This window comes from Acomys minous (assembly GCF_964271855.1).
Source record: "Acomys minous genome assembly, chromosome: 18".
NCBI classification, from domain to species: domain Eukaryota; kingdom Metazoa; phylum Chordata; class Mammalia; order Rodentia; family Muridae; genus Acomys; species Acomys minous.
Window position 1 is genome coordinate 67629134 of NC_140501.1, and position 15309 is coordinate 67644442.

At 44.9% G+C, this 15309-nt stretch overlaps 1 protein-coding gene across 1 annotated transcript in view; it reads left to right on the forward strand.

Moving 5' to 3' along the window:
* Positions 1-451: 451 nt before the first annotated feature.
* The window catches only part of SUPT16H (SPT16 homolog, facilitates chromatin remodeling subunit), a 38822-nt gene continuing 23964 nt past the window's right edge, over positions 452-15309 (forward strand). Inside the window, exons 1-2 of the mRNA XM_084767339.1 lie at positions 452-629; positions 14893-14985. Of these exons, the coding sequence (XP_084623465.1) occupies positions 564-629; positions 14893-14985 (159 nt within the window). The 5' untranslated portion in view covers positions 452-563. The remainder of the gene's footprint in view (positions 630-14892; positions 14986-15309) is intronic.

The following is a 15309-nucleotide window of genomic DNA, read 5'->3' on the forward strand; positions in this document are numbered from 1 at the left end:
TTAAAGGAAACCTGAACATTTATCTTCCTTCCTAGTCTGCCCTCCACACAGCTTATTCGCGAAGGTGGGCTCCGTCCCTCTGGGTTGCAGTGTTTTGGTTTAGAGTGCCTTCCCATTGGCAGGCACAGCTCTGCCCTGGGGCAGGGGACTCTGTCCCTTAAGCTCGGTTGCACGCGGGTCCCGCTCTTTCTAACTCTCCTCCCACCTCCGCCCGCCGCCCAGAGCGCCCGGAGCTCGGAAAGTGGGCGGGTCACGTGACTGTAGCCCCCGGCGGCGAAGAGGGGCTCGGGGCTCCGCGAGCCCGCACCGCGTATCGCGGTCCGTTGACTAGTCCACTTTTGCGTCCTTCTCTGTTGCCCTTCTACCCTGCCGAGCGAGGTTTGCTTTTTTTTTTTTTTTTTTTTTAAATCTTCGACGCTATAGGGACCCGGAAGCGGAAGGGGCACCTCGTCCGGTCGGTACTTCCGGGTCACAGAGAGTGCGGGATTCCGGGCCGAGCGCGGGTGGCGGAGCTGGGACCTCGCGTGATTCTCAGAGCCCGACGGGAAGCGGCGTCCAGGGCTATGGCTGTGACTCTGGACAAAGACGCGTACTACCGGCGAGTTAAGAGACTGTACAGTAACTGGCGGGTAAGGAGCCCGGCGCCCCCGGGAGCCCCACATCCCATAATAGCCTGCTTCCCGGCGCCCTTTTCCCCCCTCCGCCAGCAGTCTCCGGCTCCGCCGCGGTCCCGGCAGCGTCCCGCTCGCAGCCGCCGCGCCTGCGGGGTCCGCACGCGTCTGGCCGGCCCGCCCAGGTCCCGCCGGAATTACGGTTTGCGGGAAGGAGGGGCGCGAAAGATGTGCCCGGAGCTCTTGGCGCTCTCCGCTCGCGGGCCTCTGCTGGAGTTGAGAAATGGTGCTCCCGCGCTCCGCTGCCCACGTTAGGCCCTGCGTGGGTCACAGACCCAGCGCCGGAAACCTGCGGACTCTCACAATAATAAAATAGATAGGACGCAGCAAACCTCGTTTCCCGGGGCACGTGTTAAGGAAAGGGTTGTGGACGTTCCAGGGCTTCTTCAAAGATTGGGTAGTTTTCCTGTTTTATAATCGATCTAATTAAAAACTTATTTTTTCTAAGTAATAACTTGTTAACAAATGTTTCTGATTGCATACTGTGATGCTGTCCGAACGGTATAGCATACGTCTGGGCTTGGAACCTTGTGAGTGAGGGAAAATATAACCGATGAAAAGAAACCCGAAAATGCCCTTATAAAATATCAACTCCTGTTTCAGCTTTGTAAACTATCTTACTGGCTGGTCCTCTGCAGTCTGAGCGCATGCCTGTAATCCCATGATTTTGGAGGCTGAGGCAGGCAGATCGCTAGTTTCAGGCCAGCCTGTATCAATTAACCCCGTGGCAAGGGTCAATCAGCTACATTTCCCTGTCTAGAAAATAACTTCTAATGGTCATTGTATCATAGTGGGCTATGCTCATAATCAGAAGCGCTCAGTTTCTGCCATCAATCCTGAAATAATACATTTTTAAAAAAGGGTTTTGTTGTTGGTTTGGGTTTTTTTGTTTTGCCTATGGGTGTTTTGCCTTCATGTATGTTTGTGCACCCAGTTCATGCATTGCCCGAAAAGGCCAGAAGAGGGCGTCAGATACCCTGGAACTAAAGTTACAGGTTATTGGCAGCTGTGTGGGTCCATGTAAACACTAGTCTTCTGGAAGAGCAACCAGTGATCTTAACCACTGAGCATCTCTCCAGCCTCTGAAAAAAGTACACTTACTGCTGTTTTTTCTAGTCCCAGAGTTCATCAAGGTATTTCATTTTAAGGCTGTTACAAATAACATATTTCTTAATTCTAGTTTTCACAGCTTACATTGTAAATCAAGCACAGCATTACACACTTTTGAGTAGATATGTCTAACACAGTAAGCCTTCATCTGAATGTCATCTTTTGGTATTGGTATTTTGGGTGTCTGTTGTAGGAAGCCCTCACACCTGGAGCATGGTCTTTAAATGGTGAAATATTTCCATATGATTTATGCACATGATATGCCATAAGTCATCAGAATACCTACTGAATGTCAGTGATGTGTGTATGTTGTGTAGAAAATAATGTTTTAAATTTTGATGTTCAGAATAGATGTGATTTACCCCCACCCCCACCCCCCCTCAAACATTTTTCAGTCCAAAGTAAGTTGAATCTACAGGTGAACTCTTGGATATAGAAGGCTGATTCTGGGGTCATTTTGGAGATCAGAAAACATGTTCAGCCTCCAGACATGGAAATACATACCTTTCCCAGCACTCAGGGAGGCAGAGGCAGGTGGATCATTGAGTTCGAGGCTAGCCTGGTCTACAAAGCAAGTCCAAGACAGCCAGGACCACACAGAGAAACCCTGTCTTGAAAAACCAAAAAAAGAAAGAAAAGAAAAGAAAATAGGCTCAGTCAGAGATTAGGAATATATTATAGTTCAAGAGTAGAGAATGCTTGCCTAATGTGTGAGGTCCTAGCTTGAACCGCCAATACCACAAAGTTTGGGGAAGAAAAAAAAAGAGGAAGAAGAAGAAAAAAATCAAGTAGGAGCCTTTGATAATACCCAAACCTTACTATTTTACCATTTTAAAAAAGATGCATGTTTGCCAGGTGGTGGCGGCACACACCTTTGATCCCAGCACTCAGGAGGCAGAGGCAGGTGGATCCCTGTGAGTTCGAGGCCAGCCTGGTCTACAGTGTGAGTCCAGGACAGCCGAGGCTACACAGAGAAACCCTGTCTCGAAAAAAACAAAAAATAAAAGTAAAAAAGGTGTGTGTGTGTGTGTGTGTATGTGTGTGTATGAGTGCCACTGCGCACATGTGTGTGTGTGTCTGTGTGTGTGAGTGCCACTGCGCACATGTGTGTATGTGTGTGAGTGCCACTGCGCACGTGTGTGTGTGTGAGTGCCACTGCGCACGTGTGTGTGTGTGAGTGCCACTGCGCACATGTGTGTGTGTGAGTGCCACTGCGCACATGTGTGTGTGTGAGTGTGAGTGCCACTGCGCACATGTGTGTGTGTGAGTGCCACTGCGCACGTGTGTGTGTGTGTGTGAGTGCCACTGCGCACGTGTGTGTGTGTGTGTGAGTGCCACTGCGCACGTGTGTGTGTGAGTGCCACTGCGCACATGTGTGTATGTGTGTGAGTGCCACTGCGCACATGTGTGTGTGTGTGTGTGTGTGTGAGTGCCACTGCGCACATGTGTGTGTGTGTGAGTGCCACTGCGCACATGTGTGTGTGTGTGAGTGCCACTGCGCACATGTGTGTGAGTGTGAGTGCCACTGCGCACATGTGTGTGTGTGTGTGTGAGTGCCACTGCGCACATGTGTGTGTGTGTGTGTGAGTGCCACTGCGCACATGTGTGTGAGTGTGAGTGCCACTGCGCACATGTGTGTGTGTGTGTGTGAGTGCCACTGTGCACATGTGTGTGTGTGTGTGTGAGTGCCACTGCGCACATGTGTGTGTGTGTGTGTGAGTGCCACTGCGCACATGTGTGTGAGTGTGAGTGCCACTGCGCACATGTGTGTGTGTGTGTGTGTGTGAGTGCCACTGTGCACATGTGTGTGTGTGTGTGTGAGTGCCACTGCGCACATGTAGAGGTGAGAGGACAACTTTGTAGAGTCATTTCTCTTTAAGGTGGATACCTTTATTCAGGTGCAGAGCTGCGTGCAGTTTGCCAGGCTTGTATAGCAAGCACCTTTATCTACTGAGCCATCTCGACAGTCTGTCCAGTCCCACCTTTCCTATTGTCAGCATTAGAGCTGCTGAGAGTAAAAGGTTTTCAGTGCCTGTCTTGTTTCTGCTTTAGGAACTCCTAGGTGGTAGTGATGGGTCATGAAAGCGGGGTACAGGTTCGTCCTGTGGCTTTTCTGTTTATGGAGTACCTGTTCAGAGATTTCCCGCCTGCTCATTGTTGCCATTGCTTTTAATCATTACATTGATTTATACTGCTTACTGGGGACAGGGGTAAACAAAGAATCCTAAATTTCTGGCTGTTCAGGCATCTGTACTAGTGATTTGAGACTTGCCTCATTAGGACAGACCTGGCCCCCGCGTCTGCTTTTGTCTAGAGAACGGCATGAAGTGCCAAAATTGCAGCTGTCAGACAAGGACCACTGAACCAGTGCTTCTGTTGGTGTAGTTGTCTGGCAGCCGTCACCTTGAGGTAATGGGTAGCTATGACCCCAGAAGAAAAGAAAGAAGCTTCCGGGTCAGATCTTTGTGCTGCTTTCTGGCTTTGGCTGAGATTTTATTATGGCTGTTTTTTTCCTTTTTCTGAATTTTCTCAGAGAGTAGACGGTTCCAGAAGTTAGGGTTTTGTTTGTTTCTTTGTTTGTTTGTTTTTCAATGTAGAGAGTACCTGCAAAGTAGTGAGTTACTTTGATTTATCTCCATTTTTCTCTTTGTTTTCTGTTAGGGTCTCTGGCCTTCAACTCTCAGAGGCCCACCTGCCTCTCCATCCCAGAGCGCTGGGATTAAAGCCCCACTCCTAGCACCAACAGGTTTCTTATAAGTCTCTTATTCTAAAATTCTCAAATTCTATTTTATTTATTTACTGTTTTAAGCCCTGCCTCCTTTTCATATTATTTCCTCAGCCAGGTTGCTCTGTGAGCCTGTTGAATCATAGGATGTTTTGATGCTAGATTGCCTATATCCTTTAGCCCCTGTTTTTGTTGTTTTTATTTTTATGTGTATGACTACTTTGCATGCATGTGTGTCTGTTCATGTGCCCACTGTATGTGAGCAGTATTGTGCCCCTGGTGGCCAAAAAGAGGCATCATGCTCTGGAACTGGAGTTTCAGACTACGTGAACTACTGTGGGTGCTTGGAGCCAACCCTGGGCCCTCCCGGGGTGGGGGGTGGGGGGGAGAGAAAAGGCTTATGACTTTATTGTCTTCATAACAAAGCCAGCTTAGGACTGGGTCACTCGGCCTTTCTCGTGTCCTCTCCCAGGTCAGAGTGCTTGTATCTCTTACTTGACAGCATCTCCTTAAGTCTGCACTTGGGCTTGGCACACTCAAATCTCAGCACAATCTTTTTTGTAGTTTTAGCCTTTTTGAGGAAAGTAAGCTTAGTCCACCCACCATGCCACACTGTTCCTGTCATAACACCAATTGCCTGGTCAGAGGATCTTTGCCTTATACTGTGTCACTTCGTGGGGCCAGTGCTCGCTACATTTCTTGAAGAAAGTCTGGCAGGTTTTAGGAAGGGTTACTATGCTTTTGTGAGCAGTGTCTGTACAGAAAGTGCAACAACCACTGACTGAGCCGTCCTCCAGCTCTATGACCTTTGGTGTTCGTTTTGAGAACATTTTATCCACAAGTTTGTAAGGCAGGGTGAGTAGAATATAAACTTCTTAGGTCATTTCATGTATTAAGTGTATTATTTTAGGTGTTAGGCAGCTTCCTGCCACTCTTTTAAAAAAAAATCTGAGATATGCCCCGCGAGGTAGTGCACACCTTTAATCCCAGCACACGGGAGGCAGAGGCAGCCTGGTCTACAAAGCAAATTCAGGACAACCAAGGCTACACAGAGAAGCCCTGTCTCAAAACAAAACAAAACAAAATCTGAGATAACTTTAAGTAAAGGCTCAAGTGGGGCTCATGGTTTTAGAGGCTAGTCCGTTGTCACTTAGGCCCGTTCCTTTTGGCATCATGACAGGTGAGTGTACACCAAAGCCAGAACACCTGACCAAACAGCCATCGTACGTCATGGTACCCAGAAAATGAAGAAAGAGGGAGGGAGCAGTATCCCTTCACGGGCACCGCCTACCTAACTTGCTTCTACTAGACCCACCTTCCCAGTGTCGTGGGAGGGAGAGCAAGCCTTGGGCCTACGGACTTTCGGGGAACATTTCATGATTCCAGCTGTAGTAGTTTTCCTTGTTTTGGATTAATATTTTTTTAGATTTTATTTTTATTTTATGTGTCTATGTGAGTATATGCATATATTTCGTGTGCCACTTGCACGCCTGATGCCCACAGGTCAGAAGAGAGGGTCAGAGCTTCTGAAACTAGAGTACAGGTGGTTGTGGGAATTGGACTGCATTCTCTGGAAGAGCAGCCGCTGCTCCTGTTTGCTGAGCCATCTCTTCAGCCCACTTTGGGTTAATTAAAGACTTCGGTGGGCCAGGAAAACGCCTCAGTGGTTAGAGCATTCACTGAGTAAGGCTGACAGCCTGTATTCGACCCCCAGGTCGTCTAACTCTGAAAAGTTGTCCTCTGATCACCATACATGCACGCCCTATGCACAGTATAATCATGGGACCAGCTGAGACCCTGGGGCACTGCTGTGCAGGAGTGGCTGCATCTGAGCTCAGGCCCCAGAAGCCACATGAAGGCAGAAGAGAAGCAGCTCTACAAATTGTTTCCTGACCTCGCATGTGCATTGTGATATGTGTGCCACACATATGTACACACAATAAAATGTCTTCAGTGGAGACCTTGCCCTGGGGTACTGCTATGGCTTAGTGAAAGCCAGCCTGGATTGGCCCCACTTTGGCATTATGCCAAGGTTTAGCTGGTTTCCCAAAATCTCTGCTGAGAGCCCTGCAGTTATTTATTCAGGGCCTGAAGAAAGTGCTCAAATTGGTAGCTTAAAAAAAACTCCACTGTTGAGGAAGCTGTGCAGGATGTTTTGGTGGCTACTAAAGTGTGGGTATGGTTTTATATTTCAGAGATCATAAGCAAGTATGACGTTGTTGGTAGTATTGTTTAAATTCCACACTCTAACATCTGATAATGTTTGATGTATTGTTTGAATATTCTTAGACTGTGAGCCGATCTATCCAGAGAAAAAGAAAAAATTGATAGATAATATGCTTAGGTTGAGCAGGTGATGGTGACGAACACCTTTAATTCCAGCTCTTAGAAGAGGCAAATGCATACAGATCTCTGAGTTTCAGGCCAGCCAGGGCTGTATAGTGAGCGGGTTCTTCTCCTCCTCCTCCTCCTCCTCCTCCTCCTCTTCCTCCTCCTCCTCCTCCTCCTCCTTCCTCTTCTTTTTCTTCTTCTTTTGGTTTGTTTGTTTGTTTGTTTTTGAGACAGGGTTTCTCTGTGTAGCCTTGGCTGTCCTGGACTATCTTTGTAGACCAGGCTGGCCTCAAGCTCACAGAGATCTGCCTGCCTCTGCCTCCCGAGTGCTGGGATTAAAGACATGCGCTACCACGCCCAGCTTTTTTGACATTTTATAATAGTGTGTGTTCAAATAGGTCCCCTTTTCCTTTGCATTGATTTGTAGACCCTTTTCATATCAAATCCAAATGCCATGACACTAATGAGTTTCATTTGCAGTTTCTACCTTAATGCCTGACATCCTTGTCCAGTGATTTTATAGATTTGTGTTAAAATTTGTATTTTATCTTCTTTTTTTAAACTTATTTTTATTTTATGTGTGTTGATGCTTTGCCTGTATCTATGTCTGTATGAGATTGTCAGATCCTGGAGTTACAAACAGTTGTGAGCTGCCATGTGGGTGCTGGGAATTGAACCTGGATTCTCTGGAAGAGCAACCAGTGCTCTTAAGCACTGAGCTATCTTTCCAGCCTAGTATTTTATCTTTTTATTTTACTTCTTATCTGTCTTCTACTTCCAGGAACTGTTTATTAATTTTATTTTGCATCTTTCAACAAGGTGCTTTTTACTTGTTATTTATTTCTAACAGTTCTTGCCTCTTGTGTTACATATATACGTACGCACATACATACATACATACATACATACATACTCACTCCTGCGCTTACAACAGTTGTCATTGTTGGACACAGAGGAGAGTGGAGCTGAAAGTCCTATCACTCGGTGACATTGTAGCTTTTGTTGTGATGCGGCATACTGTTTACATGGTTTTACATGTTTGTGATAATAAAAATAAATATAAAAATAGATATCTTGGCAGTGGTGGCACACACTTTTATTCCTAGCATTTAGGAACAGAGGCAGGTGGATTTCTGTGAGTTTGAGGCCAGTCTGGTCTACAGAACGAGTTCTAGGACACCCAAGACTACACAGAGAAACCCTGTCTCAAAAAATCAAAATAAATAAATAAATATATGTGTGCTACTGGTCCTGTGGAGTGTATGCAGTTCTGTTCAGTAAAAGACACTTGATGATTGGTGGTACCATTACTAGTTGTGTCTTTGTTGCACTGTGCTTCTAGCATTGTTTCGTGTACCTTTTTGGTTATAGGGACTCCTGTAACTCACAGCCATCCTCCTGCTTCTGTCTCCCAGAGTGCTGGGGCCGAATAAGCATGAGCTACTCTACCCAGCTTTTGTACTTAGTTTTAAATGCTCATTGTTCCCTGGAGAGATGGCTGAACACTGGCTGCTCTTCCGTAGGACCCAGGTTGGATTCCCAGTACCCACATGACATTTTTCAACCAACTGTTAAGTCAAGTTCAAAGATCCAATGCCCTCTTCTGACCTTCGTGGGCACCAGGCACAAGCATTGTGCACGACATAGAAGCAAGTAAAGTACCCATACATTAAAGAAAAAAAAATCCTCCCAGTAGCCAGGCATGGTGGCCCACCCCTGTGATTCCAGGTCTTGGGACCTGAAAACAGGCGGGTTAGAAGTTCAAAGTCATCCTTGGTTACACAGGAAGTTTGAGGCCACCTTGTGCTGCATAAAATCTTGTCTGGAAGGGAAACAAAGAATCTTACTGTAAAACAGTGTCTTATGGGGGTGTTTTGCCTATGTGTATGTGTCACCATGTGCATACCTGGTGCCTGAGGAAATCATAAAAGAGCATTGGCTCCCAGCCGGGCCTGGTGGTACACGCCTTTAAGCCCAGCACTCAGGAGGCAGAGGCAGGCAGATTGCTGTTAGTTCTAGGCCAGCCTGGTCTACAGAGTGAGCCCAGGACAGCCAAGGCTACACAGAGAAACCCTATCTTCAAAAAGCAAAAAAAAAAAGGGGGGGGGAGAACAATTGGCTCCCCAAGAACTGGAGTTATAGACAGTTATGAGTTTGAATGCTGAGAATTGAGCCTGTCCTCTCAAAAAGCAACCACTGCTCTTAATAACCGAACCATCTCTCTAGCACCACCACACTTAATTTTAGCAAGGGGCTATGCTCAGTGTTTGACTTGTACCGTCTATGTGCCACCTAGCTTTGGGAGAATGTACTGTGATGTTCATAGTGCTCATTTCTTGTCAGTCGTATCCCTACTTTCTTTCTCTTACAGGAGCTTTTAAGGAAAGATGTTTCAGCTCTTTGTCCTGTTTGCTTCTTTCCTATAGGCGTGTTTGTACATACCTGTAATCCAACACTTGGGAAGCTGGGGTCATGGGGTCGTGAACCACATAACCTACATAGTGACATCTTGTTTCAAAGAAAAAAATTAATTAAGAGTCTGTTTCTCCACATTAAAAATGAGGCTTTAAGCCAGGAAGTGGTGGTGCCCGCCTTTAATCCCAGCACTTGGGAGGCAGAGGCAAGCAGATCTCTGTGAATTTGAGGCCAGCCTGGTTTATAGAGTGAGCTCCAGGACAGCCAAGACTACACTGAGAAACTGTCTGGGAAAAGAAAGGCTTTGAAAGCTGCATGAAGGGGACCTCTCATCTGGAAAGAGTAGACAGGCGGGCTAGGACTGTTCCATAGAAATCCACCAGATGTCAGTATTTAAGGTTTTTGTTTTTGTTTTTCCAGATACCTTAAGAATGTTCAAAGCCGGGTGTGGTGGCGCACGCCTTTAATCCCAGCACTCAGGAGGCAGAGGCAGGTGGATCGCTGTGAGTTAGAGGCCAGCCTGGTCTACAAAAAGAGTCCAGGACAGCTAAGGATACACAGAGAAACCCTGTCTCGAAAAACCAAAAAAAAAAAAAAAAAAAAAGTTCAAAGTTCAGCTGGGTGTGGTGGCCCTTCTTTAATCCCACGACTTGGGGAGGCAGAGGTGCATGGATCTCTGTGAGTTTGAGGCCAGCCTGGCCTGCAAAGTGAGCCCAAGACACCCTGGGCTACACAGAGAAACAAGTATTGTTATCTAGAATTATGTACAATTTTCAGAATTATATCAGGATTTTCCTGGTAATTTAGAGCATCTCTTTTTACCAGATCTAATATCTGAGTTGAGCATTTCTAAGCACATTTCTAAGCTTCAACAGGTGGTTTCTGAGGAAAATTAAGTAATTTTGCAAAATAATTAGATCAGGGCTTCTGAAAATTAGAGATGTGTTTGACCATACAGACCATATTCCCTTCTGTGGCACTTCTGTCTCCTGGGACTCTGAGGCTCATAGCATCTCTTCGCAGTAAGTGCGCCTGTCAGTGAGTTAATACAGGTGTAGCTAGCTCTGCTTGCCTTAGTCATTTACTGCTGTTTTTCTGGAAAAACTAGTGAACTCTTTACATTATTTTTAAATGATACTGTATGTCAGTGTACTGTGTATAAGCAGAAAAGTATGTCAGTTGTCAAAAATAAAAGTAATGTAAATGCCAACAGATTGTAACAAGTGGTAGGGAGCAGCTCAGACGCACACGTTGGGATTAAAAGAGCATGGGGAGCTTTTACTCTGGGTTGACTATGTAGGCTCACACCGTTTCCACACCATCCAGCAGCACAGGCTGTCAGAACCGGGGACACTGCCCCGACCTTGTGCTGCTTCTGTGTAATGGCCTAGCTTGATGGTAGTAACATTAGCTCTCTGATTTGCACTGAGAGTTTTAGTTTTTCGTAGAGATAAACACTTGTATAATGATTCCTATGAGCTAAACACTATTAAGAGCACAGTGACTCTACAGTTCTCAGGTAACACTTCAGGAGATAAGGACTGCAGAGTGAAGAAAGGTTAGGTCACAGTTAAGTGGCATTATGGTTTAAAGCCCACGAATAGTCTGGTCTTAGGAGTGATTTTCCAGTACACATACTGTTTCTCTGAATGCAGAGTACATACAACAGCTTAATAGTCATTACTTGGAACTGCTGAGGGAAATTGCTCAGGGTACTGAGGTAGAAGAAGATCATGCGGTTCAAGGCCTGTCTTAGCTACATAGTGAAACCTTGTCTCATAAGAAAGTCACCAATCTTAATACCCTATCTGATAAAGCTTGCTAGATACTTGGATAAAAATCAGAAACTTCAGGCTGGAGAGATGGCTCAGTGGTTAAGAGCATTGCTTGCTCTTCCAAAGAATCCGGGTTCAATTCCCAGTACCCACATGGCAGCTCACAACTGTCTTTAACGCCAAGCTCTGACATCCCCACACCAGTGCACATAATTTAAAATTAAATACATTTTTCTAAAATCAGAAACCTCCTAATAATGCTTTCCGACGACCTTTGTCTTCCGTAGCTCTGCTGAAAAGTGCTTGGTTTGTTAACAAAGAAGAAAATGGTAGCTGAAGAATAACGCCTGCTGTTCTGCTATTCCTGTCTCTGTAAGAGTTTTTAAGAGTGTGTGTTGTTGCACACGTGTGTGAGGCCAGAGGTAACTCTTGTGTGTGATGCCTCAGGTGTTACCCACTTTGTTTTGCGCCAGGCTTTCTTAACTTGGAACACACTAGGCCCCAGGAACCCACCCAGCTTTTGACGCAGGCCTATGCTTCAGACTCAGGCCTTCATGCAAGCATTTTACTTACTGAGCTTTCTTCCCATTTATATCTTAAACTTAGCATGTGTGGCTTTATTAGATTTTAACATTTTATTATTCATCAGGAAAATGCAACATGCCAGCAAAAATGGGGAGGAACAGAAAGTCTCAGATGCTATTCGTAGGAATGTAAGTTAATGTGGCCATTATGCAGAGTGGTATCAAGGTTCCTCAAAGTTTCAAGTTCCGCCATATGCTGCTGCTGCTGCCCTTGTGAGTACATGTCTAAAGGAGCTAAAGCTGCATTTCGAGGAGATGCTTGCACTCACGCTTGTTGCAGGACTGTTCACAACAGCCAAGATGTGCAGTCAGCCTACTCGTCTGTAGAGGGATGAGTGCACAAAAGGCATATGGTACATAAACACAAGGAATATTAACTACCCAAGCACAGACTAAGCTGGGTACAGTAAGTTCACCTCTGGCTTGAGCTACACGGCATTAGCATGTCTTTAAAAGAAGATAGAGGAGCTAGAGAAATGGCTCAGTTTTAAGATTGCGTACTACTGTTTCAAAGGAGTTGAATTTGGTTTCCAACACCCACAGTCAGCCAGCTTACAACTACCTATAACCAGCTCCAGGGAATCTAAATGTTGTTTAAAAGAAAAGAATTAAATTCTGCCACAGAATTATGTGACTTGATATTATGTTAATTGAAATAAGCCAAACACAAATAACACACTGCATATTCTCTCATGTGGAGGCTTAAAAGTCCACCTGCATTATGAATAGTGGTAACTTTTGCTTCAGAAAGAGGAGTAAGGACAAAGGGAGCTTGGATAATAGGTACCAAAACACAGAAGCAATGTGGTCGGGAGCCCTGCAACACAGTAGGATGTCAGAGTGCCTGTTTATATTTTAGCAATGTAAAAACGAAGAGGTTGGAAGCCCTATGGAGAAGCCATGAATGCCACTTATTATTAGCGTGGAGCTTTCCAAGAGTGGCCAGTAGTCAGAAGACTTGTACATCTCAGTGTCAGACTGCAAGTTACAGTACGATGTGCTGGACAAGAGAGACAACACAGTTCACTGAGAAAGAGTCTCTGGCAACTGAATATACATGTGCAGAGAGTTAAGTAGGACTTCCAGATACCATACATGAAAGTTATTTCAGAGTAAGGGGCTAGAAAGATGGCTGCATGGTTAAGGGAACTGGCTGCTCTTCCAGAAGGCCCAGGTTCAGTTCTTAACATTACATAGCAGCTTACAACAGCTTTTAATCCAATTTCCAGTGGAGCTGATACCCTCTTTCCTGCCTTCCATGGGCACCTGGTCACACCTGGTTCATGTATACTCATTTGTTCAGTCATAACACACAAACTCAGAAAATAAAGCTTTAAAAAAAACATTTCAGAGTAAATCACACACATCTAAGTGTAAGCACCAAAGCTAAGCAGTAAAAATTTTAATTTTTTATTTTTATAAGGGTGATGTGTGTGCCATGGTGCATGTGTGGAGGTCAGAGACAACTTGGGGGTACCTAGCACACACTTTGTACACATACAGGCATGCAAACAAAACACAAAATAAGACCCATATAATTCAGTAACAGATTATAAATTGTATAATAATCTAAATAGGCCTTTCTCCTCTCCTGCTCCCACCTCCCCAAAAGGCACAGTTAGCAAGATGCACATCATTAGTTATCAGGGAAAATCAAATGAACAGCAGTAAGATACTAATTTATACTTACTAAAAAGAATGTGGGCTAAAAAGGTGCTCACAGGCAAGACTGATGACCTGAATTCTATCCCCACAGGGCCTGTGTGCTAGGAGCAAGCCTTTATACAGTCTAGTAAAGAACATAAAGTAGTGTAGTTACTGGAAAGCCATCTACTAGCTCCTCAGAACTTTAGAGATAATAGAGTTACCATATAAACAAACAATTCCTCTCCTAAACATTTACCCAGGATAACTTTACAGACAAAGCCTTGTGCACAAATGCTCACAGTATCATTATTTATAATAGCTTGAAGTGGAAACAGTTTGCAGGATGGCTCAGCAGGTAAAGGCACTTGCTGTACAAACCTGGAGATGTGAGTTCTATCTCTGAATCAAACAGTGGACCACTCCTGAGAGCTGTCCTCCTAGTCCCACAGGAGCCACATGCACACCAGCCCACACCTGTCACACACACAATAAATAAAAATTTTAAAGCACGAATAACCCAGATGATGACTTAAATAAAGAAACTAGGGATTTGGCTCTCGTCATTAAGTGCTTTCTGTGCAAGCGTGTGAGCCCAAGTTCAGATTCTTAGCATCCAGGTAAAGTGCATGGGTCTGTGTGTGTGTGTACCCCAGTGCTGGAAATGGAGAGTTCAGACAGATGCCCCTGGAGCTCACTGTCAGCTCTCCTAGCTGAATCTGTGAGCTCCAGGTTAAGAGAGAGGTCAGGGCTCAAAGAATAAGATTGCACACTTGGGAGGCAAAAAATAGAAGGGTCTCTCTAAAAGCTTGAGATCAGTTGAAGAGGACAGCCGACATCTTGACGTGGCCTCCACACATGCCCAGTGAAATATTGATAATACCAAAACACAGATGAACTTTGAAAGCATGTTTGTTAAGTGAAAGAAAGAAATGCAGCACAAATGCTGCATACTAATGATACTGGTATATGAAATGCCCAGAGTAGGCAAATCATTAGAAGAAACAAATTGCTAATTTCCAAAAGCTGGAGAGGAAGCAAAGAGAGATGAAAATACTTGATAACGCATAAAAGGTTTCCTGTGGAGTTGATGAGGTGGCTTTGAAGTTTGGTGGCCGCACAGCTGAGGATGTTAAGGTGGCACTACGCTGAAAATGGGTAGCTTTTGTGTAGGAATGTATCTCAAGGTGGAGGGGATTTTGTTTGTTTGTTTTGTTTTGTTTTTAAGAGATAAATAATAACTGTTGTTACTAAGTAAGCATGCATGTCAGATTACTGTTAGTAAAAAGTATACCTTGGGCAGATACTGAAATCTGTATTTCTGTTACTAGTGTGTAAAAATAATAAGGTGCTGGGAAGGTGCACTTTTTTCTGCAAGCATTAGGACCTGAGTTAATCCCCCAGTACCCACATAAAGAAGTATTAAAAAGAAACAGGCCTTTAACCTCAGCACTGGGCCACAAAGACAGGTGGATCCCAGGAACTCGCCCGCCACCTGGCCAGCCTAGTGATAGGTTCAGTGAGAAACCCTGTTTCAAAGCAGTAAGCAGAGAGTCATGGAAGAAGATACCCCAGACCCTCCTGGCCTCCAGGAGCACACACAAAGAAAGTAATTAAATTTTACCCTCTATTTTCAGAAAGGAGAAGATGAATATGCCAGTATTGATGCCATTGTTGTATCTGTGGGTGTTGATGAAGAAATTGTGTACGCCAAGTCAACTGCCTTACAGGTAAGAGGCTTACAGCTTTCAGTTCCTGAGTCTAGTGCATAGCTCAGTAATAAAGACGTGCTTAGCGTTGGAGACTCTCTGTTCTGCTCTCCAGCTGGGCCCATTACCTGTGCGGGAGGGTCTCAGTGCTTCTGACTTACAGGTGAGAGTAGATGTACAGTTTATTCATCATCACACTGAAAAGAGTCTAAGAAAAAAAGGAATGTATGGAGCAAATGTATTTAATTGCATATAACAAAAATTCCTAAGTGTCAGTGCGTTGAGCAAAGAATATTTTTCTTCATATAATTTTCAGGAACCCAGCCTTTTCCATTTTGCTCGTGT